We start from the raw sequence: 26,679 nt of genomic DNA, 5'->3' as shown, positions 1-26,679 counted from the left end.
TTTTAGTTGCAAGTGGATTTTTATTTACTTTTGTGTTTAAAAACAAACAAACAAAAACCTCATCAAGTGAACTGGCAAAAAACTAATCTTAAGGTCAATCTTTATTAACCCTCCTTGAGAACGCATCCTGTTCAAGCATGTAGGAGAAAGATATTGAATTGCATACATACACTGACATGAGTTACAAAATACAGTGACATGTCTGTACTGTTTGTCCAGTTGACTGGTTATTTCACATTTTGGTAACATGACCTCAAGTATTACTGTAATGGAGGCAAAGACATAAAAACGATTAGTGTTTTACAGTAAAACATGGACATTAAAAATGAGTCAGCTCTTTTTTTTTTTTCAAGCAATTCTGGGCTAGCAAAATGTCAATGGTGACTGAAAATCAATAACTATTACAAGATACGACCCAGGCATTGTTTAGCCTCTAGAATTATACTGCAATGGGGGGGTGGAAATGAGAGCATTCAATAACGGCATGTCCATAACACTTCAGGTGTTCTACAGTTGGTGACATAAACACAATACTTTTTTTATACTTGTGGGCACAGAGGTTGTTGGGGGGGGGGGGGGGGGGCTTTTCTCTGGTCATAAGTTTTAAATGTCATGCGAAAGGATGTTTTGATAATAAATATAAAACATTAATTTGATAAGGTGCTTGGATACAATTTCAAACATTCATGTGACAACTTTTTCCAAAAGATTATTTTGATGTATGCTAAATGAACTTTAACGTTTAAAAAGGGGTAAATTCACAGTAACAGATTAGCTTGGCATTTCTATTTTTAGACAGTCCAAACTCTGTACGGTATTGTAAAGATGATTCCAGTTGTTAAACTTTCACATTAAAATACCTCCATCTTGATGTTCAAAACATTTTGCTATGAGTAAACATTACCAATGACGGAAACATCCAAACTTTGCAAAATTGAACTTTTTTTTGGACCACTAAAACGACTAACCAACGCACAAATGCTGACAAAAGTATTTATCTCGCAGCCTTTGTTAGCTTTAGTCTTAACACAAATGTTCGCTTGACGGCTTACAGCAACATACCAATATAAATGAACTCACAGTTTATACTGTAAGAAAACCCAGTCAAGCAATAACAATATTCATGTCAACAGTCAATGTCAAACCAGGTTAAATTGCACAAAAAAAGATAACGTGTTGCAAATGCAAACTACAGCATGATCATACATGGGCCTAAGAACAAAAACAATAAATGATATGCATATATAGTATCTATATTATATACACACACACGCACATGTTTGGATATCCTTCACAACTACTGAGAACTCTAAACTGTACAATATATCTGCTATAAGAACAGTTGCGCAAAATACCATTTTGATATACAGGAACACTTTTTTTCTTTTACAATGTACAAGTTCAAACTGTCCACACAAGAAAATGCAAAGCACAAGCCCTAAAAGGCCACAAAAGTGCATGTTATCAGGTCAGTTGGGAGCCACTGGAAGGAAGGGCTAGCATAAGATTGGGAATGAAGGCTGCCAGTATGTTACAGGAGCTTTTCCACATCCCAACCACAGGGTCTTGAAAGATTAATCGTTAGTGGAGGGGAATCTGAAGTAGATATGAATTACACATGCAGGCACACATGACCGCAGAAGAACAAACACATTCTTAAAACATAGTTAGATCATCATGGTGAGTAGTGACCAACATGTTGCACGCGCGCGCACACACACACACACAGACAGTGATGATGAAACTCCATCAACATTCTCCTGCAGCATTTCCCCACACATCACATTATATTCAAGTAGTGGCACTCCAATAATTGATACTTAAGTGTTGGTACCTTTTGGACAATCACACACTTCACATTTCAAAAAGGAAACACTGATCTCGTGTTTTCACACAATAATTTAAAGTCCTGGGCAGTGACGGGGTGCAGGCAGAAGCTGGCCTTGGATGCCAATCATATTTCAGACTGAAGGCAAACGTCACCCGAACCCCGTCACCACCGGGCACCGAGCTATAGAGGAGTAAAACACTGAATGTCAGCATAGGTTTTTAATTTACTCTTTATGAGTGACAGGCCATAACAAGCTTGGGGGCGACTGCAATGTTCAGAAGAAATGCTTGAAGCCACACTTTGTGGGTGGTTCAGGTGATTCAGATGGTTTTACAGCCGTCTGACAGCACTGAAGCGAGTCCAGTGTAGACAAATGTAGTTTGACATTGACCTACATTTAGTAGTTTGACATTGACCTACATTTAGTTCTCATCTCTCCTGTCTAATTGAGTTGCCTCCAAGCATTACCCGTCACAATATTTCTATTGGAAAAGGCCGTTTTTCACTCTCCACTCAAACAAAAGGACGTAAACTAAAACCCTTGTTAAGGCCACTGAAATGTGTTTAAAATGTATTCCGTTAGAGGTACCCTTGGTTTGATAGATGTCAAACTCTGTCCTGTCTTTCCTGCCAGTGCCTCTTTCCTCATCCATTTCATATTACCTCTCGTAAATCTTTAGTTGATGATGTTGATATGGTAAGAAATGGCTTTCCTCCCTCCTATTTCTTCATCTTTTGTCCATCTTTCCTCTTCTGGTCCACTAGAGTATTTTGGGTTTTCCTTTGGTCTTCATTTCAACATTTAGTCCACACTAACGCTACCTTCTTGTCATTTGCTAACTGTCTCCCTCTTCAAACAAGAAGGAGACATACCTGGTGGGTTAACAGCTAAGCAGGTAGACCACCACTTCATAGGTGCACATCATGATGGCAGTGTTGGGGATCTGTCTGACCAGGTGGGTGGTTAAGCCGCGGTACAGTGCCCGGTATCCCTCCTCCTTGGGTACGGTCAGCAGTGTTTGGAAGAACGAGCGGTACTTGCTGCCTTCCTCTCGTAGTCGTGTGCGGATCACCTCTGTAATTTGACAGTGGAAGAAGAAAATTGTGTTAAAAACACCAAAGGTCACGAGTTGTTCTGGTCAGACTTTCTCTTTGAGTGTCGTTTAGTCTCCACTAGAGCCACATCTCACTCAAGAAGGCTATTTATGGATCCATCTTTTAGTATACGATAATAACAATTATATGGAAAATAGGGCAATTATTAATTTAAAAAATAATGAGTGCAACAGAAGATTACCATGAGGGTATGCAATGGAGGTGGCACAAGTTTTGGAGGTAGCTGCTGCGAGCATCATGCCCACAAAGTCTGAAGCATCTTTGGCAGACTCCTCCTCTTCGTCCATGCTGGCGTGGGCCTTCGATTCCACCAGTTTACGTTTGATGCTCTCATAGATGACAAAATGGATAACAGTCTCAGAGATGCCAGCGTATGAGGCCGACATGCCCCTGTAGAAACCTCGCAGGCCGTCCATCTGGTACACCCGCCGCAAGCAGTCAAATGCATTCATTCGCCGCTCACCCCGAGTTCTGTAATCACACAGAGACAAAATATGATATGATGTCATTTATAATGATGGTCATTCAGGTTAGAGGTTACAGGTGGGATGTTACTCACCTGGTTTCCAGCTGCAGACGGGTCTTGATCAGCCAGATTGGATTGGTGGCTGTGATGGCGGTGAACCCTGTGAATGAGGGGGACAGAGGTTCAGACAGATGCAGAACATGTGGAGTCTAATTTAACTACATGAAACAATCTAGACTGAACTAGGACAATGAGCAAGCACTTCACTAAACAGGATCAACTCGCTTCAGTGTTTATTTTACTACGAGACATTTCAATACCGCCAAAGAGAACTTTTGTCCAGATGATTTGAAACACGGCCTGAATCAATTCAATGTTTTGAAAGAATCATTATTTCAGTTACAGAAAAAAATAAAATGGCTTTTCAGTTTCACATATTGATCTTCTTCATGTGAAATGCAACACAGGTGTATGTATTCAACAGAACATTTTCTGAAATAACAGCAGTGTATGAAGGCGGCAGTTGAGAGTACTTTTTTTTTTCATTTGTCATCTTACAAAGATAACTAACTGAAAACATTGGGAGATGAGGCCGAGCAGCAGTCATTTCAGGCCTTTAGGATGTGGCATATTGTTATTATACTGCAGTCTGATAATATTTTGAAAACATGTTAGTAAGAGCGTTTGCATTTCTGATTAAAATAATTAGTTATGAAAACATCCTAATGAACTTACAGAGGGGGACTGTTTTAAAATATTACAACACACAAAAGCATCAATCCCTTAACAAGAACATCCGTCATTCATAACATACAAGGTTTGATTCCTAGTATTGACACTGGTCTAAATGTTCTTTCATTCTTGCATCAGCAATAGTCAATGAACGAACATCTTTATGTTTATTTTGTGACATTTAACAAACCGGTAGTTGACTGGTTATACACTAGTTGGCCTGGTACGAGCACAACTAGCACCCCAACAACAGCACAGAAAAACAAAATGGTGTGTGGAAAAGATTATTCAATTATTCAGCAGAACTAAAGTCGGAGGACACTGACATGGAATAAAGTGGAGACTATACGTCCCAATGGTGGTGGGAAACCTTATTTTAAATGTTCATCTGCTTTCACAGCCAATATTAATGTTAGCTCCGTTTGACACGGGTCACTCAATAAAGGGGTCCCAGAAAATGCATTTGAAATGCACATGTCCACAGAATGTATACACCAAGCAGATGAGAGTGTAAGCATCCGCTCGTTTGAGTTATTTACAGGGGATGATACTTTGAATTGAGGGCTGGACAATATACAGTAATATAAAGTTTGATATATCAGGTGTAAAGTTAAGAATGAGCACTTTGCATTATTATGAAATGACACAAAGTTTCTCTAAAAGTTTATACAAATGATGCAATAGAGAGATAAAACATGACCATTTGCAGAAAACAGCTAAGATGAAGACAAGCCTAGAAAGAGACCTCAGTCACATCTAGTGTATCAATGTAACGCAGCCTTAGCTTGAGGCAACTGTGTGAAGAAGAGAGTAAGACACAGGTCTGTTGAAGAGATGGAGAAGAACAAAAATAGGAAGAAGAAAAAAGAGGGAAGTAGAAGGAAGTAGCGTCTATGGCGTGTACTCACGAGGGAGGGGCAAAGCTCCTCCAGCTCCTCCCCGCTGCAGCTAGTAGCCTGCAGATATGGGGGGCACAGATGGCGGGGGTCTCCCACCCAATCACGCAGGGGTGAAAGCTTTACAGTAAAGCCCTAAAATAGACACAGGCTTTTCTGTACCACAGTCACACACAAGCAGCAGTCACATCCACCCCCACCCCCAACCCCACACCACTGGTACTATACAGGTCGTTGGAGAAGAGATGGTAGGTAAAGGACTGACCTCCCCCCATCTTTCCCCAAACTCTACGCCTCATCCCATTTAAATTGCTCTTTTGTGTAAAATTGTCTTACAATTCTTTAACTTTAAAATGTATCCCTCCCTTTACTCCTTTTATCAACTGGAATAAAACAATGTTGACTGAACAGAAGTCAACCCAATCCAAAACTCCAGCTCCATCTCACCGAGCGAGGTGAAACAAAGCACAAACACAAAGGCAGAAAATGTAATTGAAGATGTATTCTTCATTTACCTTGTGCCATTATCAGTATAGTATTAAATCAATTGCTTATTAATAAATAGGGGAGAAAATTAAGAAAAGCAGGTGGAAATGCTAACCTTGTCGGTGTGTATAACTCTAAGTGTTGGATAATGGTGATGAATCATTTTGATGGATAATTTTTTGAATATGTGATGACATAAGGATGAAGTGATTGATCATAGTAAAGTGAATAAATGAGGTGTATCAATGAATGCCACTCAGCATGCTCCATAAACCTGTTTAACCTAATTCAGGAAAAATGTGAAATATAACATTACGGTGTCCTTGAATTTTTAGAAAATGATGCCAGTCTGCTTCTACTAAAACACATCAAATGAATCATAAAAGAGTTCTTGAAGTCCACTTCAAATCCACACAAAAGCACTGTGGAAATGGCAACCACATAGCACAACAGTTTTCCACAGGTTTTAGACGTTCATTTAGTCTTAATATTTATTGTAAAATTAAGAGCTTCATGCTGAGAATTGTGCATAGTACAACGAAGAGGCTTGTTTAATGTGGCGGTTTTTATTATGACAATTCAACTCTTTCTCCATGAATATTTATTATTAATGGGTTTTTTGGTGCTAATTTATAACATGGGTAAACTTATAGGACACGTGTCCAGGCACTGGTTCAAAGTGCACATAAAATAAATAAACGTGTCACTATTTGTCCTCTGAAACAATAATGCTCAAATTTAAACCTCTCAATTTAGACCTTGAAAAAGAATTTCATAAAAGCAACTTGATAAATTGTTCTGGTAGTGGAAGTGAAGTGAGCCACATTTGCCTCCTTGGTCATTTAGATAAGCCACAAAGAATATGCATATGAGGCCACAAAGGCAAACTAGTCCTTGGGATGAGCCCCTGTGAGGAGATGCATCTACATATGGGCACGCTACAGCATGTTTGCAGACCCTTCTATCGACACATAACTCGCATGCGGTTTCTCCAGAGGAGGTTGTCCTTCATTCAGATGAGGCAGATCAGTTTTAGATTAAATGCTGGAAGAGATAAAAGGTCTAAGAGGGAAAGTGGGACCAGCCTCTCTTCTCTGAGTGCAGGGTAGCTCACAAGTCACTGCAGGGAGGTGGTGAGAGGAAATAGCTCCTTTCACACAGAGACTCCACAATGTGTGTGTGTGCGTATGCGTGTGTTCCCTTTACACAGGCATCAGCTCTGCTTTTTTTATCTCCACTGCCGGCTCAGTTGCAGAAAATCTCGCCACTCTGCCCCCCTTTAAATCTCTGTTCCTTTGATACAGACCAACAGTCCCACCTTGAACAGGCTGTGTGAAAGGAGCTCGGGACTCCTCAGAGGTTAACTGGAAGCATAAATGTTCGCTGTCACTGAGGCTTTCTTTAACTCTGCTATGTCTCAGTGCTGACAAGATTGAATATGGATTATGTGCCCATGGAAGACAATAAGTATGTCTGCGCAGTAACAGTCTTAGACATGTGTACTGTAGAGTACAATTACACAGATATTCCATTGTTACTACATAAATTCAACTGTCATGCTGATGAAGAAATGTCTGCAACAAATGTCTGAAGAGAAATACACTGTTCTCCATGTTCACTCATCCCAAACTCTTCCATATGTTGTGTAATAGCCCAACTCCATTACATGTCTGTGCCTTCACTGCATCTCTTCCAGATTCAAGTATTACTTTGTCTTATATTGGGGTTTAACTTTTAGGGCAAACTCTTCAGAAAGAAATCTAAAAAAAGTGTAGTTAATGTTGTAACAGTTTGGGCCTTTTGGATGAGACAGAGATACTGATAGTCCGTGAAAAGAAAGGACTGAAGGACTAATGATGTTGATGGATGATGACAAAAGACAAAATGGAGAACATAAACGACAACCTTCCATAGCAATGACAAGATTAGCATTTCCTTTCTGCTGACAACATAAAATCCACTGAAGTATGTGTCATAACTTTACCTTTACTATGTTGATGGAACAAGGCAACAGGCTAAAGAAAAGGGGGAGGTATGTGTCAAGACTAAGCAATAGTAAAACCTTATAATAAGAGCCTAAAACTACAAACCAGCAGCAAACGCATTGCCATGAGCAATGGTAATATCATTACAAATGAATAACCATTATGAACTTTCTAATATTCATAACAAAATCACCATGGCTTGCATCAAACCCGTGTAAAGAAATAGGATGCTACCTGACGTGTCCGCTCGAGTGCCAGGGGCCCCGGTTGACCTTTGGGGGCCGTGCTCTCTCCTCTATACACACAGAGCAAAGAAGGGGGCCCAGACCACACTGTTTAAGTAACAACCGGGATGTTAAACCATTTACAGAGTCCTCTGGAGAAGCCTCGAAATGAAAGAATAAAAAGAGGGGGAAAGGGGCAAGGATAAAAAAAAACAATGGATAAGTGCATCTTTCGTGGATTTAACTTCACAGCAAACATTTACCAAATTTCCCCCTGGGGATGAATAAAGTATATATCTATCTGTCTAATGGAAGCTGTTTCCGCCATAATCAAGGTCAGTTTGATCCTGAAAGTCTTAAATTGTGCTTTCTAATAAGCCCCCTACTCTTTCCATCTAATATTTCTATACACGAAACGGCTACATAATGGCAACTTATAACAGACATCATTTGTTAGCTTTGGCATGCTTTAGGTATTTACATTCTTTTAAAAATCCCATCATCCCACACATGTATATGGAGAGGGGGGTAAAATAGGGGGTCAGGGAGGGAGGAGGGATAAGTGAAACTCTGGGATACTTCAAACTGTGAAAAATGATGAAAATATAATGTAAAAGGAAATCTGTCAGATGACAAACTTTTTTTAAAAAAACTAAAACCCATCAGTGATTAACACTGTAGAGGCAGACAGACAGACAGGCAGAGATAAGACTCAGCGAAAGACAGTGACAAACAGACAGAAGGGAGGGGGGGAGGAGCCATCATTACCTGCAAGCCCAGCTGACACCATGTGCACCTGGGTAGAGTCTGGCTCCAGCACCCCATTGAGCTTCTCCTTGGCTGTTGAATAGGCCGCAAAGTAGATCGCCCTTTTGCAGATGATCATGAGGAAAAAATAAGACTGAGGTCAGTAAGATAATAAAAACACAGAGGAAAAATGAAGAGTGATGAATTACTACCGACGAGAGAGGAAACGGCAGGAGAAAACAACTCATTAGCTTCTTCAGTTTGAACACATGTACCACTGATAAAAAAAGGACCGATGAGGAGTGCACTGCAAAAGACAACTGGAACCATGAGTTCACCAAATCCAAATAAAATATAGTACTATGGCAAAATATATGAACAGAGCAGCGTTACATTAACTACTTACTGGCCTAAATTGTACACGGGGCATGAAATAGAGTTAGGCTAAAATGTAGTCTAAATGTAGGCAACTGAAAGAAGTGTATCTCTGCCTGTGTGTGTGTGTGTGTGTGTGTGTGAGAGACGTACATGCCTGCAAGTGTGTGCGTGTGCATTTCAATCTCATATTGTGCTTTAGTAGCAGATTTATCTCCCATTTATTTCACTAAATACAATCACAGGATTTAGTCAACATTTCTGCTGAGTAGAATTAAACCCAATGACATTCCCTCTCCGCCCTCCCTCTAAATTGAGAGCACGCACACTGTAATCATGCCGCTTTGCAGACGAGAGATGAATTACGGGAGTTGGTTTCAGAGCATCTTTTACACGTAATGAGTGATGCTGCTGGTGCAAGCTGTGCTCTGTGTGTTGCTAATGAATGTCAGCAGCAAGGCCAGAGGACTGCACCCTCATTAGAATCAGAAGATTGCATTTTAGTTTTCCAGCATCAGAGTTATGTTTCCTCATTATAACAGGAGAGAATAACTCAATCACATCGTATGTATAGAGTTAATGTGATGATACAGGTCATCTCTAATATCACACAGCCTCTAAATATGTTAGAGAATATTAGGTATTGGAACATTAGGTTTAAAGTATTTTAAAAAACTGCACATAAGACAGTCGGAAATCTCATATGCTACCATTGAGTTCATCAGACTCACTTCTTATGCAACAGTATCTTCCTATAGCACAGTTCTTCTATGGCTGTCATGACAAGGAAACAAGCTGCCATTTCCACAGCTGGACAACTAGCCCATGGGACTGACACACATGCGCACGCACACCCATTTTTCACCCTTCACAGTCTGAGCCAGGCCGAGTCAGACAGCATAGACCAGGCCTATTCAACTAGCGGCCCGCGGGCCGGATGCGGCCCGTTTGAGTTTAACTACGGCCCGCAAGACTGCCTGCAAATCTGTATAGCTTGGTAAGAAAAAATAAAACTGACGGACACGCCTCTTTTATACATTGAGACATCTAACCCAGAGCCATTGAGTTTCACTGTTGCCTCAACCAAACCTGTATGGTTACATCTTTATGTTACGCACCCGTGTTGGTTGCCGTTGTTACCCCCCTACTAGTTTTCAAACCTACTGGTTTCCCTGCGCGTGTGTTGTGTTCTCTTCACATCTGCAGCGGGGCTCTGTCTCGCTCACCAGATTCGTCACACATTCACAAACATATTGCTGGAGATCTTCAAGCCACCGTTCATATCCATTTGGGCGATTACGATTGTATAAGTGAGCAGCGCATCACAGCCACGGAGGAAGAAATACATTTTCGAAAAAATAAAAATATCGCCCGACCTGGTTTCGATCCCTTTCACGCAAAAGGAGTCTGCACTCAAAGACAAGCAGTCTGTGCGCTGCGCCACCAGATATTAGTTTCATCCCAAGTCATTTGTATATTGCCGGCTGTAGCTCAGTGGGGTAAGAGGGCCGTCCTTCAACCGTAAGGTTGTGGGTTCGATCCCCGCTCTCCCCCTTAGTTGCAAGTTGAAGTGTCCTTGAGCAAGGCACTGAACCCCCAGTTGCTTCCCGGGCGCTTCACTGCAGCCCACTGCTCCTTAACAACTAAGGATGGGTTAAATGCAGAGAACTAATTTCCCCTTGGGGATTAGTAAAAGTGTATATTATTATATTGATCCATTAAGTCACATTTCTTATGTTTTCATGGGAACAGTTTGGTTGAAGGGATCTGAAACAACTGGTTACCTTGAGCGGATATTTACACTTTGAAACATGTTTATAGTGATGCTTGTTCGCAACACTTTTGCCACACAATACCGACGCATTTTCGTGTGTGACTGTTTACCTGTGGAAATATACATTACTGTTTTTAATTTTTAGCCATTATTTGATCAATATTCTGTGCGGCCCTCACACCCCCCGTGATTTTCTTATTCGGCCCATTTGCTACTGAAGTTGAATAGCCCTGGCATAGACAGTGCAGGCCCCAGAGGACTGGAAATAAATCTGATTTCATTTAGACAAAGAATGACAAAGATGACTCAGACAGAGAGAAAGAGACCACAACGAACCAACGGGAAGAGGACAACAATGGCCATGTGATGCAGCAGTAGCTTGGGAGAACCAGACAGGTCAGGGAGGGGGATTACACACAAACACTACTCTCAATGTAGGAACTCCATTGTGATCATTCACAACAACCTCAGGAGTCACATGACGAGAATGTCACAGCTGGCTGGCCCCGGCTGTGATTAATGTTTCATTCAGACTTTGATTGACTGAGTTCAGGCTGTTATGCAATCATGAGCAGCTTAGCCAAGGGAGAGGGAACCTTTTCATTTCCTCTCGGATTTAAAGCACAGATCTACATTTTATTTCTGCGAGTTTAACTCAATGCATTACGGTATTCTTATAACAGGTACAACTTGTGCTGATAATTCTTTATAATTTATTCTCGAGGCTTCTAATAAGCATACAATTTTGTGATGACTTTACCTGAAAGACTAATCAATTATAAACAAATAGATGCACCACACACAGAATACTGTAGATAATACTGAACATACCTGGAAGGTGCCACACCCACAAGATTGGGTCCCAGTCCTCTGAAGAGTGAACGAGGACCCTCTTTCTCTAGAATTAACCTGCAGAGAGAAGTTGTTTTTGTTATTCCGTTTTAATACAGAGCAAATATATAATACATTTAACATCCAAGTAATATGCTTTCTATAAATGTATACCATTGGACAACTTCTTATGTGTAATAACATCCCTTTGCTCAAGTTAAATCACAGTATTTCATGTTACAAATCTATTTATTTCCTGAGATGTTAAGAAATCCTGAAATTAAAATGTAATTTAGTTTATCAAATTAAATTAGACAATTAATACAAAAATACCATCAGTCAAATATATCTGTATTAATATTTGTATTACTTTATTGTATATTGTGCATTTTTAAATCTCTTTTGCCGAATTAATTCCAGAGTCTATGGAGTTGGAGTGATAGTCTGTAACCATAACTGCATACATAAAATGTATATCACAGATAATATGTATATTGCAACACCTAGAGAATGAATATAAGTATTTGACTGTGGAAAATTCCACACACGGCAGCTCGTGCATTTTGCAATACGTTGAACATTGTATGACCTGCTCTGTAATGGAAATATATTGCCAGAGAAAAAGAGCAGAGCCCTGTAGCTATGTATAACATAACCAATGCTGGATTACCCTATAGCCTCACTTCCCATCTGTCTGGTAACTTTCCACTGTACAACAATAAGAGCGATGACATTTCATGTGGCAAAAAAAGGAAACATTTATTTTGTATTTCTTACATTGGTTTTCCAGTAGTTGTATAAAGAAAGTATCTTTAAGGTCAAAACAAAGCTGAGTGATCTCCTCTATCTTTGGGTGCCACGAATGAAATATTCCTGATGCTGAAGTGGTTAACAAATTGAGAGAATATTCACCAGCAATCCCAAAGATTTTGAAACCTACTACCAAGGGAAGGTTTAAGGCTGAATGAATCATCCAGAGAAAGTCTTTTGCTAATTTAAAGTCTAATATTACGGTGATGTAAATTCTCATCTCCTAATACATTCAGTATGTCATGTTGGGGCAAATCTTTTTCCTCTAAAATCACATTTGTTCTCAGGAAGTTGTGAGAAAAAAAAACTAAGAGTAAAATAACAATAGTGAATGTAAACTCACAGGAAGATTACAGTGATACTCGCACTACTAGTTTACATATGATAGTATTAGTATTCACTCTTCATTTCACGGAGCTAGAATTGTCAGATAGTTCAGATATATCACTCAGCTCAGACTAAATCAACACAGAAGCTTCATCACAATATTACAAAATACAAAATTATATTTATAATAATAATATATTTTGACAATTTCACAAAACATCTAATTATTTGCTCATAATCGATTAAAATAAGTATACTATCCCCAATAAAAATAAACCTTTGCATGCTCGCTTTTTTTTCATGATCCCTAATATAGTAAAGTTAGTGCAATTAACATTTTGCGCAATGCAACTTACTTGAGACAGTGCAGAGGCCCTGGTGGCGCGACACGGGCCACACTGGTTCCATTCACGGTACTCAGATGAACTTCAGAGATGTAGAGTGTGATAGAGGAGGACTGCAGTCTGGTCTTCACAACCTCCAGAGGACAAGTCAAAATTGCTCCCACTGTGCCACCACATCTAGAAGGGAGTAGGGAAGGATTAGGGGGGGTTAAAAAGGACCAAGATTATATAATTACAAGGTATTAACATTATTATATTTGATCCAAGTCATATCTATATTTTGACTGTTTACCCTGCAAGTTTTTTTAAAACCAAACTCTAATGCTGATCTCCCCAATCAATGTTCTTTGGTTATCCGTTTTTCCTTCCTTATTGCATGCTAAATTTTATTTATATTGTATAATTAAGCACTTCAGTCTTATGTTCCCAAGGCTACCAGACACCATCTCAAAAAGAAATGCTGTGCCTATCCCACACGGGTACATTAAATTACTTGAACCAAAGGCCCAATGTTTTCAACAATAGGACTTAGACAATGCTTCACAATCCAACCACAAAGATAGAAAGTGCTACTACTGCAGTGACAAACAATATGAATACAATATAGTGTTAGTTAAGTGAATACTAGTGGTGTATGCTGACATCTTGGCTGTTGGTAGTGAATTCCTCGAACATGCAGTCATTTCTGAGTAGTACCAGCTATATTTACCTTTCAAAAGACCGACTCACATTCATGCTCACAGGCAGCTGTGACCCTTGGCCTACTTTGAGAGCTACGCTGTCTGCTGTGTGCCGGTGTGTGTCACAGTGGCTGCGAGAGGAAGCACTGTGCTGAAGTTTCAGCTCAGGTTTTTGGGTAAAGCTAAACTGACTTTGCTTAATCAATAGAGCAAAGTGTCTTGTTCTCAGATTTAAAGTTCTTGACAAGAGAGATAAGAGAAGAGTTGAGGTGTGATGAGATTGCCCTATTTGAATGTCAATGGTTAGAGGCAGAGATGAAAGCAGAGGCAACAGATCAAAAGAAACTAAAGACAATATAATAAATTAAGAGAGAGACATGCTGTTTCAATACACTTCTAACTTTTACATCTGTGATGTAATTTTCTTTGCTAGTTGCTAGTTGGGCCTGTCTACAGAGTTTTGAATAAGAGTTGTTCCTCAACTTTGGTTTTGGTTGCCGGTTTGACCGAAAGTAGTCATAATTTCTTCACCAAATGTTGTGGTTTACAATATATTCCCAGAAACAGCAGAATATGTGCACCTTCAGTTTGGACAGATAAGCTATAATAATAATATAATATAAAATTCCGTCCAGTCATATAATATTAGAGAAAAACCTCTTCAGGTGGTAATTTGTAGTTTAAAAAATCTGAAACAAAATATGCAGATACTAATTTACATATGCAACTGAAATTTCGTTTTAATCATCCAATTAATCTCTGAGGTTCTTTAAAATGAGAAAACTCTTCTGTGGCTGCTGCAGGACTCAAATCAAGTTATCGAGAGAGCAGCAACGAGCCCGGAAATAAAGTGAATGGCCTTCAAAAGAAAAGCGTAAAGCTTTTCTATTAAATAGAAGAAGTCAATGTATTCTCAGGCATTACGAAACAAATAACATGTTTAAATACTGTATACCTGGATCCACTAAAAACAACCTCTCCGTGTCACATTTGTGCTAATAGTTTTCTGTTCAAATGCCCATATTTTGAAATGTTGACAGGAAGTTTAGTTTGAGACCGACAGTTTGACACTGGCGTGCACACAGCTGACACATGCACGCGCTGCATAGAAAACCGGCCCTTGTTAGCTTGCTTAATCGGTATAGATAACCCGAATGATGAGTCACGTTGGAAGTACCCAGACTGCTGATTGTAAAACGACCCCAATATCTGAATGAAATTCGTTTTCCGACTTACCCTCCAGCGAACAAATGAACCAGTGTGTCCCTTTGGCTCATTATTTAGCACGCACTGCCAAGCAGCGCACCTCGGGCTGCGGTACAGGGTCAAATGCGGGCTCGGGTCCGTCCCTTCCCGTCGCTTTCTGCCTCCGAGAGGATGCGCACGTCGATGAGCAAACGTCGTCGATGATGAGCCAACAGCAGGGCGAGTCAGCGGTGAGTCAGACTGCAGTGGGCCGACACAATCCCTCTCTGTCGCTCTCAGCTTGTCCGGGTTACCCTCACACACAGAAACGGGTCTTATCTTCGACGAGACCACGGCAGAGCTGCGAGCTCACCAGACTCACTACTGGCAGATTGTTTTCTCAGCTCTACCAAACGGTTTTATTGCACATCTATGGGTTTGTCTCGAATATCTCCGCTGCTTTCATCGCTGCAGCGAGAGGGAAGGGGGCAAAGCTCCGAGTATTTACTGTACAATCATAGGCTGGAAGACAGGCGCTCCTATTGGTCAGCTTGGCGCGTGACGTCACGTAGTGTCCGCCCTGACCATGCACTGTTCACATGCTCAACATTAGGACTGCATCGTGTTGGAAACCTTGATCTGAAGGTCTAAAAAGAAAGGTGTTCTTTGTTGCTCATTGAGGCCACGATTGCTCTTGTAAGACACACCTGAGACAACAAATAAGAAGATTTAGCCTAAAATCAGAAAAACAAAACAAAAAAACATAGATAAGGTTGATCAACCAAGCAACAGTCCAATGTATTAAAACAATAGGAATCCTCAAGGTTTATTAAGTAAGTGTGAACAGAATTTCTTGATAAATTACCATATCGAAATATTTAATAAAATCTCAACGACAATTGTGTGTACAGTTCGTTGCACTAAGAATACAAAACTGTAGCTTCTCTCACCTTGTGTCTTTGAGAAAGTCTTTCGCTAAGCTCAAACACCTGCAATTAAGGGACATATTTTTAAGTGTAACAACTTTAATACTTATTATGCTTCAGGCAAGTGCTGCAAAAACATGCAAACTACCAGAGTTTAAAACATACAGGACTGTCTCAGAAAATTAGAATATTGTGATAAAGTTCTTTATTTTCTGTAATGCAATTAAAAAAACAAAAATGTCATGCATTCTGGATTCATTACAAATCAACTGAAATATTGCAAGCCTTTTATTCTTTTAATATTGCTGATTATGGCTTACAGCTTAAGAAAACTCTAAAATCCTATCTCATAAAATTTTAATATTTCCTCAGACCAAGTAAAAAAAAGATTTATAACAGCTGAGTGTTTGTCAAGGCTCAGGAAACCCTTGCAGGTGTTTCGAGTTAATTAGACAATTCAAGTGATTTGTTTAATACCCTACTAGTATACTTTTTCATGATATTCTAATATTTAGAGATAGGATATTTGAGTTTTCTTAAGCTGTAAGCCATAATCAGCAATAAATCAGAATAAAAGGCTTGCAATATTTCAGTTGATTTGTAATGAATCCAGAATGCATGACATTTTTGTTTTTTTAATTGCATTACAGAAAATAAAGAACTTCATCACAATATTCTAATTTTCTGAGACAGTCCTGTATATTGTAAATGATTGAGGACATCTGGACATTGTTATTGTTTAACCAGGCCTTTGACGACGACCATTTACTTATTCAAAGTACTTTAACTAAGGAAATGTGCGTAGTATGTTCTTATTGGATGCAGCAAGAAGCAGCTTCAGATCTACATCAGCATTAAGTCAGGATGCGGCTTGTTCAAGTGAATGTTGATAGCACTTCAGGGTTTTATTCTCTTACCCCAATAAGAAGGTCTTCAATGAAAGTGTTGATGATTCAATAATGGAGCTGAACGAGTACACATCGTTTTGTAATTGTCATGTGCATGGTTTCACCCCTCACATTTGAGTAAAATCCAATAATGTTATGTCCTGCATTACAAAGGTTATGAAGGTCTCATGACCATGATGGGTGAGAAAGGATGGATAAAAGGTTATGTTGTAACGCAATAGCAAACTAGGATCAAATTAATATATATCTCCATCTAATAATTTTTTTCTTCAGATCTTTACTCCTCTTCAACCTCGTATTTATGTGGAAAGAACAATAAAAATAATGTAAAAATGATGCTTGATATAAAAATAAAAGTTATACCATTTTCTGGACTTTGTTAGGGGATTGCTCTCAAATTTAAGTGTGTTCTTATATACTATGGAGAAGAAGAAAAAAGTCAATCAATCTTTTCTTTATATCTTTAAATCAATACTGCTTGCAGGCATATTAGGTAAAAGTCTAAAACACCATCATCAAGGTCATATTCAGAATGGTCCCGAATGTTTTTCGAGGAAAGCCCAATGCAGTTTTGATTTGTACTTAAGTGGCCCCCAAATTAATGGACAGTAATGTAGGGGTTACTTCCAGTTTGTATTTCCCTATACAGAGTATATTAAAATTAAGTGATCCTGTTAGTGCTGCTGATTTTGAGACAATATGTCCAAAACATTAGTGTAAATTAATTGACTTGCATTAAGCTGGATGGTGTTAAATAGTTACCAAAGGATGCCATTCGGTGTTGACTACACATGTCGCGTGAGAAAGGTCAAGTTAGTTCTCACCAAGACAAGCCTGAGTTGGGAAATTAGCAAAACCGTGATGCTCACGAGGACTCATGCTGCAAGTTTAAAGGGCCACGAGATGGAATTGCAGCGATTGAATTATACTGTTATTGAAGGCCAAACGAAGTGAATACATTTTGCAATCTGTCTGTCTTTATCCATCGGCCTGCCTCTCTGTATTAGCAGTGGCTGTCTCACTCTCTCTCTATTTCTCTCTGTGATACTGTTGATGTAAGAATATAGCAAGGTACTTTTGTGTATGTGTGTGCCAATCTTAACATTACATTCAATTGAATTGAATTTATTTTATATAGCCTAAAATCACAAATTACAACATTATATTTGCTTCAAAGGGCTTTATAATCTGTACACATACGACATCCCTGTCCCAGGACCTCACGTCGGATCAGGAAAAACTCCCAAAAAATAGAAAAAACCTGTTCACAGGGAAAAAAGGGAAGAAACCATATATTTAATTTAAATGGGACACAAGCTGAATTACTATAAAGAAATAGTTTAGTTTTTACTCAGCCTATCTAATTGTTGTGCACATGTGGCAAAGACATCAAAGTGCATTATTTTCTGTGCCTGAACAAGCTGCTGAAGGGAAAGACACACCGTATTCTCAGGCATCAAGAGGACAAATTCCTTCAGCAGCATGCAGGAATCATGACGTACGGTCAAGGAAGTTAAACAATGGGAGCTACTATTGTGACAACACATTCTGTCAGCTTGTTGAATCTCTGCTCTGTCATGGCAACAGTTTCAAATCTTGTCTACCAGCCTCAGAAACGTCTTTGTGAGAAGCGATGGAGCAGCAATGGGTCAAGAAGGTAAACCAACACACTTACACACGTTACCTGAAATTTACTGCTGGAGACTTCAGAAAAGCCTACTGTTTTATGTAAATGTACTTTTCTCACATTTCCAAATGAGTTACAGTTATGTTTTGTGTCTTTTAATGTTAAAGTCCACAAACTCCCCCGTCTCGTGATATCCCACACAGACGGAAGGGTCGTGTCTCATGATTTTAGTTGGACTTCGACCAAACAGACGGGTGGAATAGCTAATGAGAAACATGCTGTGTGTGTGTGTGCGTGTGTGTGTGTGTGTGTGTGTGCGTGTGTACTCAGATTACTCACCACAAGTGGACCCTTTCTTATCAGTGCTGTGGTTCAAAGGGAAGAAGAGGTACAGAATTTAGGGGAGAGGTTGAGGCAAAAATAGATATTGTTTGACTAACAGTTAAGGATTACATGTGGAGGGTTACTATTTTCGGTCACACTAAAGGGAAGTTTCAGAATATATGAAGCGTATGTTTTAAAAGTTTCTAAAGTATCTTGATTTTGAATTTTTCTGCAAACTGCATAACTTCATTGGAATATAGTTTTTGTATTTATATATATATATATATATATATATACTGATCTTTTTATAAAAATATGTGTTTCTTCATGTGTGATGTGTAGTGCTCACTTGTACAATCGTAAATAGATGTGACATGTGGCTTCAAGAGCTCCAGCAATATGTTCTACATTGTTTTGTAGATGGAACATTACTAGTATTCCATTCTTCCTGTTGTTCAGTGTTCGCAATGTTTCTAATCTCTGTTCACAGTACCATCGTCTTTATATACTCGTCACGAAAGTCAATTAGTTGTTGTCGGTATTGTGTGGCTGTTGCGTTGCGAACAAGCATCGCTAAACATGTTTCAAAGTGTAAATATCAGAACAAGGTAACCAGTTGTTTCAGATCCCCTCCGCCAAACTGTTCCCATGAAACAAAAGATGTGACGTAATGGTTGAATATATCAATTACTTGAGTTGAAACTAATATCTGGTGGCGCAGCGCACAGACTGCGCGGCTTAGAGTGCAGTCTCATTTTGCGTGACAGAGATCGAAACCAGGTCGGGCGATCTTTTTATTTTCATTTTGTATTAAATGTATTTCTTCCTACGTGGCTGTGATGCACTGCTCACTTATACAATCGTAATCGCCGAAATGGATATGAACGGAGGCTTGAAGATCTCCAGCAATATGTTTGTGAATGTGTGACGAATCTGGTGAGCGAGACAGAGCCCCGCTGCAGATGTGAAGAGAACACAACGCACGCACGCGTAGGGAAACCAGTAGGTTTGAAAACCAGTAGGGGGGTAACACCGGTGCCATGCTGTCGGCTCGCGCTGAAAAACGACTTTGTATGCGAGCGAGTGACGCAAGTGTTGAGTAGGCGAGAGTGATTTATAATTCATAACACCTAAAACAAAGTTAGCTAAAGAAAGCTAACTTCGAAAAGAAGGAGTAGCACCTCAACTTCAAGTTCCCTCTTGATATCCGAGCTCCTTACATTATCTCTGAGGCTGAGCCCAGTCACCCTACGAGTAAACTCATTTCAGCCACTTGTTAGAATATTTGTATATGTATATATAGAAGTTGTATAAAATCTCCACTTGTCCTCTCCTGTTATAGGTAGGTGTCAGTAGGTCCCATGAGCTGCCGGTGCCAGAAGTTATCACAGAAGTGCCCCCACCAGTCAGAGCCGTGCCACCACTGTTGCTCAGTGGTAAGCATGGTCATCCTTCAATTAAAGGATCGGCAGTTCGATTCCCGGCTCCGCTAGCATGTTGTGTACAACTGGACCTCACTGTCAGCCAATGAAATTGCAGCATCATCAGTAACACTGTCCAAGGTGATGAAAAGTCACTATTTTAGCCCTTTCGATTTGTCCTTGGGCAAGGCACTTAACTCCAAAATTGCTCCTGTAGCTGTGCCTACAGTGTATGAATATGTGTGTATGTTAGTTACTGCTGACGCACAGGTGGAACCTCAGCACCTCCCATCAGTGCATGAATGGGTGTGAATGGGTGAATGATGTCATGTAGTGTTAAAGCGCTTTGAGTGGTCGGAAGACTAGAAAAGCAAGATACAAGTACAGGTCCATTTACCATTTACCACGTGGGGTCAGATTATTGCCACTGAATTGTCAGAGAAGTGCAAGTAGTTGTCAGATGATTGACACTAGTTAGAGGAGTCTGCCCCTTACTGTTTTATTCACCTTTCTTCAGTAATTGAAAACACAACTTCCACTGACATTTTATCAAACCACTTTTTTTATTGATGTGACTGTGGTGTCATTTTTCTAAATATTTTTGTTCACATTCTTTCACCTGAGCATGTTGTCCTGTTCATCTCAGATGGCCATCAGATGTCAGAAGATTACTACAGTGCCAGGTAGGTGACAGGGTGCAGACTTTACAGCTGCTTAATTATTCCAAAGGAGGATAATGGATATCACGAAGGGGGTTTACAAATGTAGTCAAGTATTTTTATTTTTTCATTAATAAATAGACATGAGGTACTGATATTTCTACTTACTTAAAGGCAGTGTGGAGATGTTGCAATTTTTCTTTAACTGTTTGTTAATGTTTTGGATCACCATAATCTATGAACGTTCGCACAACATCCTCTTTAGAGTTTCAACATGAACCTTCAAATGAAATGCATTTTCAACACCTAAGTGTCTTATGAAATGAATGAAGAATTTTAAAAAACGTTGACAGCCACTTTTGCGATTATAACAAATTTCTATAAACAGTCACAAACAGAAGCAGATTTGTTAAAATGTACGTGTCCAATGCCACACAATTAAGTGCACTCATGCACCTCAAACATTGCCTCCAATTGACTCTATGGGTTATGTTATTGTGAATCAGTTTTTTTTGCAGGATATTTATCTTAGGGGATATTTAAAGAACAAGTGAATTGCATGAAAGACACAATATAGTTTTCAGTGGTAGGCTTGCATCTAAGTTATAATCGGTGCAAATGTCTATAGTTGTCAGGAATGTTGGTCATTGAGAGTGCAGTGATGAGATTAACGTAATATGAATTTTCAAGATCAGAAATGTCCCTAGTCTCTGATTACTTGTGTCAAGTCTCTGACTACTGGTGTCACGTTTTGAAAACGTTTTGATAAATAGTCTTAAATTATATTTAAAAGGATGATTTATTTTCATTATTTTAGCAGACTGTTGTAAAATAACTCTAAAAGTAATTATTTGGAAAGAGTATATTTTGTTCCTTTTTTTAAAAACAGTTAAAGCATACATAAATAAAATGAATGATGAATACAAAAAAAGTACAACGAGGCTGCTCGAAGGATGTACACAGATAACTGGGGCTCAATTTTGTTAAATTCGGTAATCAACAATTTCACATGTACAATTTCATAAATTTTTCAATAAGCGACGGTAACATACATTTAATTAAACACAATTAAACTAAAACGCCAGGGGTGCCGAACGAGTGCTATCCTGACGCCTGACTGTCAGTAATCGCACTCACTTTCTTTCCATTCGTGCTCGTTTTCTTGTTGAAAACAAACTAATCCAAACAGGGACGACCACAACACAAATAGAAAGCGGTAAGCTATTTGTGTTATTGATCATATACATTCATCATCCGTTTCCACTGGCCTTACTGATCTCCTCCACAGCACATTCAACTATAGCAAATACCGCAAGTAAGTAGGTATCACACGCGTAGTTGTCGCATGTCATCCTTAATGACTGATAGGTGTGTAAAGCGTTTGGTGTGAAGTGTCCGTTTTTACGACATCACCAAGGACTTTGAAGGCAGCATTGTGTCACGTGACCAACACACAGCTGAGATACGCTCGGGAAGGTTGGCCCGCTGCTAGTCTGTTAGCCACTTTAGCCCTGTCTCGTAATCCTGGCTGAAAACAGCCGTTTCCTTTCAGCCCTTTCGAACTAAATCACCCGACGGAGATATTCCACACGCCATGGAGAGGATGCAATGCGCGTTGCTGTCGTCTGTATCCTCTCGTATAATACGTTTCTGGTTAGATGTCAATGTGATTATTGGTAGCTAGGGCTGTACACTTAGCTCAGCTAGCTTGTGTCTGGTTAACGCAGAGCCAAGGCCAGGCGAGACGCGAGAGGCCGTCCGGTGAGTACATTTACGCCGACATCTGTTTTTCACCTGGTTCACCAGCTTTTCCGCACACTAAAGAAATACATCAGCGTGTCAGTTGACAGCTTCTCAGCTTCTTTCCATGTTTATGGTACTGAGCTGGGTTTTGTGTTGGTGTCTGTACAGTAACGACACTGTATCGATCATGTACAACTGCTCATCAGACGGAAGGAGCTCTGCAATGTTTACTGATCATAATGGAATAAAACTAGACAGTGGGATTTGCAATGCTCACGCAGCCTGACAGTTTGATGTTTTATTATCGTGTTAATGTTAATATGATGATGATGATGATGTGATGGTGATGATGATGATGGTCTGAAGCTACCGGATTTGAAAAAACAAACACAAAACAATGCATTACATCGCAATGACATTAGTTGGACTCATGTTGTCTGTATTGTCCGGGGCTTTAGATGCACAAATATGCTTCCATACTTATTATTATTATTATTATTATTATTATTATTATTCAAGGTAGTTGTTCAAGAGTGTAGGTGAACATATCAGTCTGGAGGCCAGGTTGTAGGGACTGGTCCTTCTGATACAACCACCTGAACACCTGTGAAAGGTCTTTCATAGCAGCAATGCCTTTTACTTGCCAATACAATTTGTTGAGTCCATAACATCTTTATTTAAAGAAGCATAGCAATGACTTCTACTGAGGAAAATATTTTACACCTAAAATGCATTTTTCATCTCCATCACTCCACATTCCAGGTGTGTTTGTGTACCTTTCCACTGTACCAGTACATATGTTGTATCTTTAGAAACTACAAACATATTTTGTTGTGAGGCTCAAGTATTAAGTACCCTTTACAACATGCCTTTGTTCTGGTTCAAAGGTTGTGTGTCTTATTTATTTTCAGCAAGCAATTATTCTAGCTTTTTGAGGCCTAGAGCTGGTTCTTCGCTCTCTCTCTCACATGGCATTACCAAGACTTGTATAGAAACTTATGAGAGGCTTGCGAGGTGGACATCATGTTTTACTTGTCTTGTCATTTCAAGTCAACCAAACTTTCTCTCTCGTTCATCATCTACCAGGTGCTCTGTAGGTGAACAGAGGAGGAGAGGAAGAGGAGGAGGTTGGGTTTTGAATCAGACTTTTGAAGTCACCTCCACTATCATCTTCGTCACCATCATCCTCAGCTGAGCCATGTCTTCGTCAGGGTGCTGCCACCTACCTGGCTCCCTTTGTGATTACTCTGGGAACGCAGAATCTGATACCTCCAAGGATTCTGAGGAGTCTGATTCTCCTGCGCAGGCCCAGTACATTGCCAAGGTTACGGCCAAAGATGGCCGCCCACTCTCCACCGTTGTGAAAGCGGTGAGCTTACAGAGGTAAGAGAGGGTGGAACTTCTATGGCGCCCGAATGAATATTGTAATTATACGGTACTTTGAAAATCGTCACATTGATGTCTTCTCTACTTTGCTCCGTAGTGATGTGGGCATGTGTCGGATTTGTCATGAGGGAGCTGGAGGGGAGACACTGCTCTCACCCTGCGACTGCACTGGGACGCTGGGTAAAGTGCACAAGAGCTGCTTGGAGAAGTGGCTGTCCTCCTCCAACACCAGCTTCTGTGAACTCTGTCACACAGAATTCACCACTGAACGCCGACCACAACCACTCACACAGGTTAGAGGGTTTTTACTGCATGGAGAAATCTTGGGCCTCATACTGATAGCATTACAGTTTGATATGATTACAGTTTAATATGATTACAGTTTGATTAATTTTAAGCCATGTTGAGTTTGTGCCAACTAGTAGCATCTTCAGGATATGAGATGATTGATAAGATGGTGGCCTGAAGAGCGCTCTCTTCACAAGACTAGTTTTCAATTGCACCGATGCATTCCTTTTATGTGTTTCGCAGGAAATTATACCATTTAGATTTTTGACTATTTGGATTTGTCATTGCAAACTAAGATGCATCAATCATCAAAATGAAGACTATGGTGATACTGTCACACATTTTTAATTGAACTAACATTTCATTGAACTTTTAATCAGTGGCTGAAGGACCCAGGCCCTCGGAGTGAGAAGCGCACATTGCTGTGTGACATGACCTGTTTCCTTCTCATCACGCCGCTGGCAGCCATCTCTGGCTGGCTGTGTCTGAGGGGAGCTCAGGACCACCTGCAACTGAAGAGCAGACTCGAGGCTGTCGGACTCATCGCCCTCACCATCGCCCTCTTCACCATCTACATACTCTGGACACTGGTAACTAATGCATTACTTTGCTTATTCTCCTATCACTGAGAAAAACATGTTGATGACGTTTGTCTACTTATGTTAAGGTGCTGGCATAGATAACATTTGTATCTCCCAAGCATCTGCTCATACATGCATGCATTGAGAAATAATAAGCAGCCTTTATTCTGCACTTTTACTTCACTGGACACAATTTGATAGTGTACTTTAATAATTGGATTTATTTTTAATCTGAAACTTTCTTCAGAAACCCAACCCTTTAATCTTCAGCTGTTTTGCTCCCAGCTTGTGTAGCAAGTGCAGCTTCAGTCAGCATATTATTCCTGTCCTGTGGACGTACTACTGTCTTGAATAACTTGGTGTCAGTTGTATTGACGTCTGTCTTTTCTTCCCTTGTCCCTGCCTGTCTTGCACCCTCCCACTCTTCTTCCTTTCAATCTCAGGTGTCATTTCGGTATCACTGTCAGTTGTACTCGGAGTGGAGGAGGACCAATCAGAAAGTGCGCCTGCTCATGCCTGACATGAAAGGGGCACACACCACTCAACGCTCTGTGCCGACCAAGTCGACCAAGAAAATGACTGACGAGACCATCGTATGAGTGCAGACCGGTGGCATAAGGAATATTTAAAATAAAGCCCACTGAAGCACTACCTAAAAACAAGATTAATCATGATAATATTTGTTTGCACTTCATAAGGACCATTCTGAGAGGGAAGAGGTACCTCCTCCTCCTCCTGTTTTCTTTTATTGAAGCACTTGATGCAAACTACTACTATAGTGGCCGACCACAAATGTGGTTTTGGGAAGAACTCATTCCGGAGTCATAGTAGATGTGGAAACACAGAGTTGTCACTGGACAGCCGGTGCTGGGATGTGAGCGACTGAAGACATGGATAATGGACTAACCAGCCCAACGACACGTCCGTGACACAAACCTTTGAACTACTAGGACACAAGTTCATGTAGCAGGATATAACTGATTCAGCATGCTACTACGATATAATAGTAAACATATTCACTCCCTATAATTCCCACACGCCCCTTTACAATGTATTTAGCTGTTGTTGAACAATGGGCAGCCAATAGCCTGGTTTAGGAGAATAACCTGAGACATGTTTGAAAAAGTCTTTCTGTAAATATCCTTCCATGACAAGTAGAGGGCGACAGTGGCCCGTACCAATGTTGTTGTCTACAATCTGAACCCCTTTTGAAGTTTCTTGCTAAAGCTTATTATTGCTGTATGGACGTTGAACATCTGATAATTCTCCTGTGTAGACAACAGCTAAGGCATCACATATTTATCACACTTGTCACACAGGGTCAGTGACGATGATAGTATGCGGGACAACACCAACTGCAGCCATTAAACGGCAGTGCAGTAATGTATAAATAAATAGTGTTGACATTCTAATTGGTTTCTACTATTGTCATCCAAGTGCATTAGCACGCAGCCCTGTTCCACTTGTAAATGCACCATTCATATTTTGAGCTGCCTAGCAATGAACAGTAGTTATCATTTCCTTTAACGCAAGGGATGCAATTTTAAATATAAGCGATACTGTGTTCAGAACAGTGAGACTACAGACTTCTGTCCGATATGAGTACAGAGGTATACCAGAGCAGGCTGGTAATCAGTAAAGGTGCAAAAGAAAAATGTGTTTTGAGATGTCAATCAATGTGTGCAGCATATGCTATACAAAGTATTTTGAGTTATTGTGGTCCTCCTGCTGCATCCCCATGAAAGTTGGGTTATTGTGCAATAAAACAAGAGGGACTCCTGCACTAAATCAATGTGAAAAGCGACTTGTCTGTTAATTTGAAGTAGTTCCGCCTCTAATAATTATCATGTCATTTTGGGAAATGTATGTGAAATGACTAATAATTGTGTGGGAGAAGTGTTTTAATGTTTGTGCTGGGAGACCCTTAAACTCACCATTTGTAGAACAGTCTCATTGTGTCCCATGATTATGACATTTACCAAAGTAATTTCCTCAAGTATAATTCTT

At 39.9% G+C, this 26,679-nt stretch overlaps 2 protein-coding genes across 2 annotated transcripts; one reads left to right on the top strand and one right to left on the bottom strand.

Annotated features, from left to right (window-relative positions):
* slc25a36a (solute carrier family 25 member 36a) lies at positions 1-15,300 on the bottom strand. The gene is made up of 7 exons (XM_056421072.1): positions 14,861-15,300; positions 12,957-13,121; positions 11,464-11,541; positions 8,505-8,605; positions 3,507-3,573; positions 3,129-3,418; positions 1-2,906 (listed from the first exon to the last, which is right to left on the bottom strand). The coding sequence occupies exons 1-7, from the start codon at positions 14,899-14,901 to the stop codon at positions 2,713-2,715; spliced, it is 936 nt and encodes a 311-aa protein (XP_056277047.1). The 5' UTR covers positions 14,902-15,300; the 3' UTR covers positions 1-2,712.
* A 6,837-nt stretch (positions 15,301-22,137) lies between these two features.
* LOC130197831 (E3 ubiquitin-protein ligase MARCHF2-like) lies at positions 22,138-26,622 on the top strand. The gene is made up of 5 exons (XM_056420754.1): positions 22,138-22,435; positions 23,504-23,800; positions 23,901-24,096; positions 24,472-24,681; positions 25,116-26,622. Exons 2-5 carry the CDS (start codon positions 23,616-23,618, stop codon positions 25,269-25,271), a joined length of 747 nt encoding a protein of 248 aa, XP_056276729.1. The 5' UTR covers positions 22,138-22,435; positions 23,504-23,615; the 3' UTR covers positions 25,272-26,622.
* The last annotated feature ends 57 nt before the right edge of the window (positions 26,623-26,679 follow it).

The sequence above is a fragment of the Pseudoliparis swirei genome, chromosome 8 (genome assembly GCF_029220125.1).
Source record: "Pseudoliparis swirei isolate HS2019 ecotype Mariana Trench chromosome 8, NWPU_hadal_v1, whole genome shotgun sequence".
Lineage (NCBI taxonomy): Eukaryota > Metazoa > Chordata > Actinopteri > Perciformes > Liparidae > Pseudoliparis > Pseudoliparis swirei.
This window is presented reverse-complemented; position numbering and strand designations above follow the sequence as displayed.

Excerpts from the sequence above, each read along its gene's own strand:
- slc25a36a (XM_056421072.1), bottom strand. The coding sequence starts at position 14,901 with ATGAGCCAAAGGGACACACTGGTTCATTTGTTCGCTGGAGG. Across the intron at positions 3,574-8,504 it reads GGTGTCAGCTGGGCTTGCAG|GGTTCACCGCCATCACAGCC; the intron begins GTAATGATGGCT and ends CCTCATTCACAG. Across the intron at positions 3,419-3,506 it reads CGTCTGCAGCTGGAAACCAG|AACTCGGGGTGAGCGGCGAA; the intron begins GTGAGTAACATC and ends GTGTGATTACAG.
- LOC130197831 (XM_056420754.1), top strand. The coding sequence starts at position 23,616 with ATGTCTTCGTCAGGGTGCTGCCACCTACCTGGCTCCCTTTGTGATTAC. Across the intron at positions 23,801-23,900 it reads AAAGCGGTGAGCTTACAGAG|TGATGTGGGCATGTGTCGGA; the intron begins GTAAGAGAGGGT and ends TTTGCTCCGTAG. Across the intron at positions 24,097-24,471 it reads GACCACAACCACTCACACAG|TGGCTGAAGGACCCAGGCCC; the intron begins GTTAGAGGGTTT and ends ACTTTTAATCAG.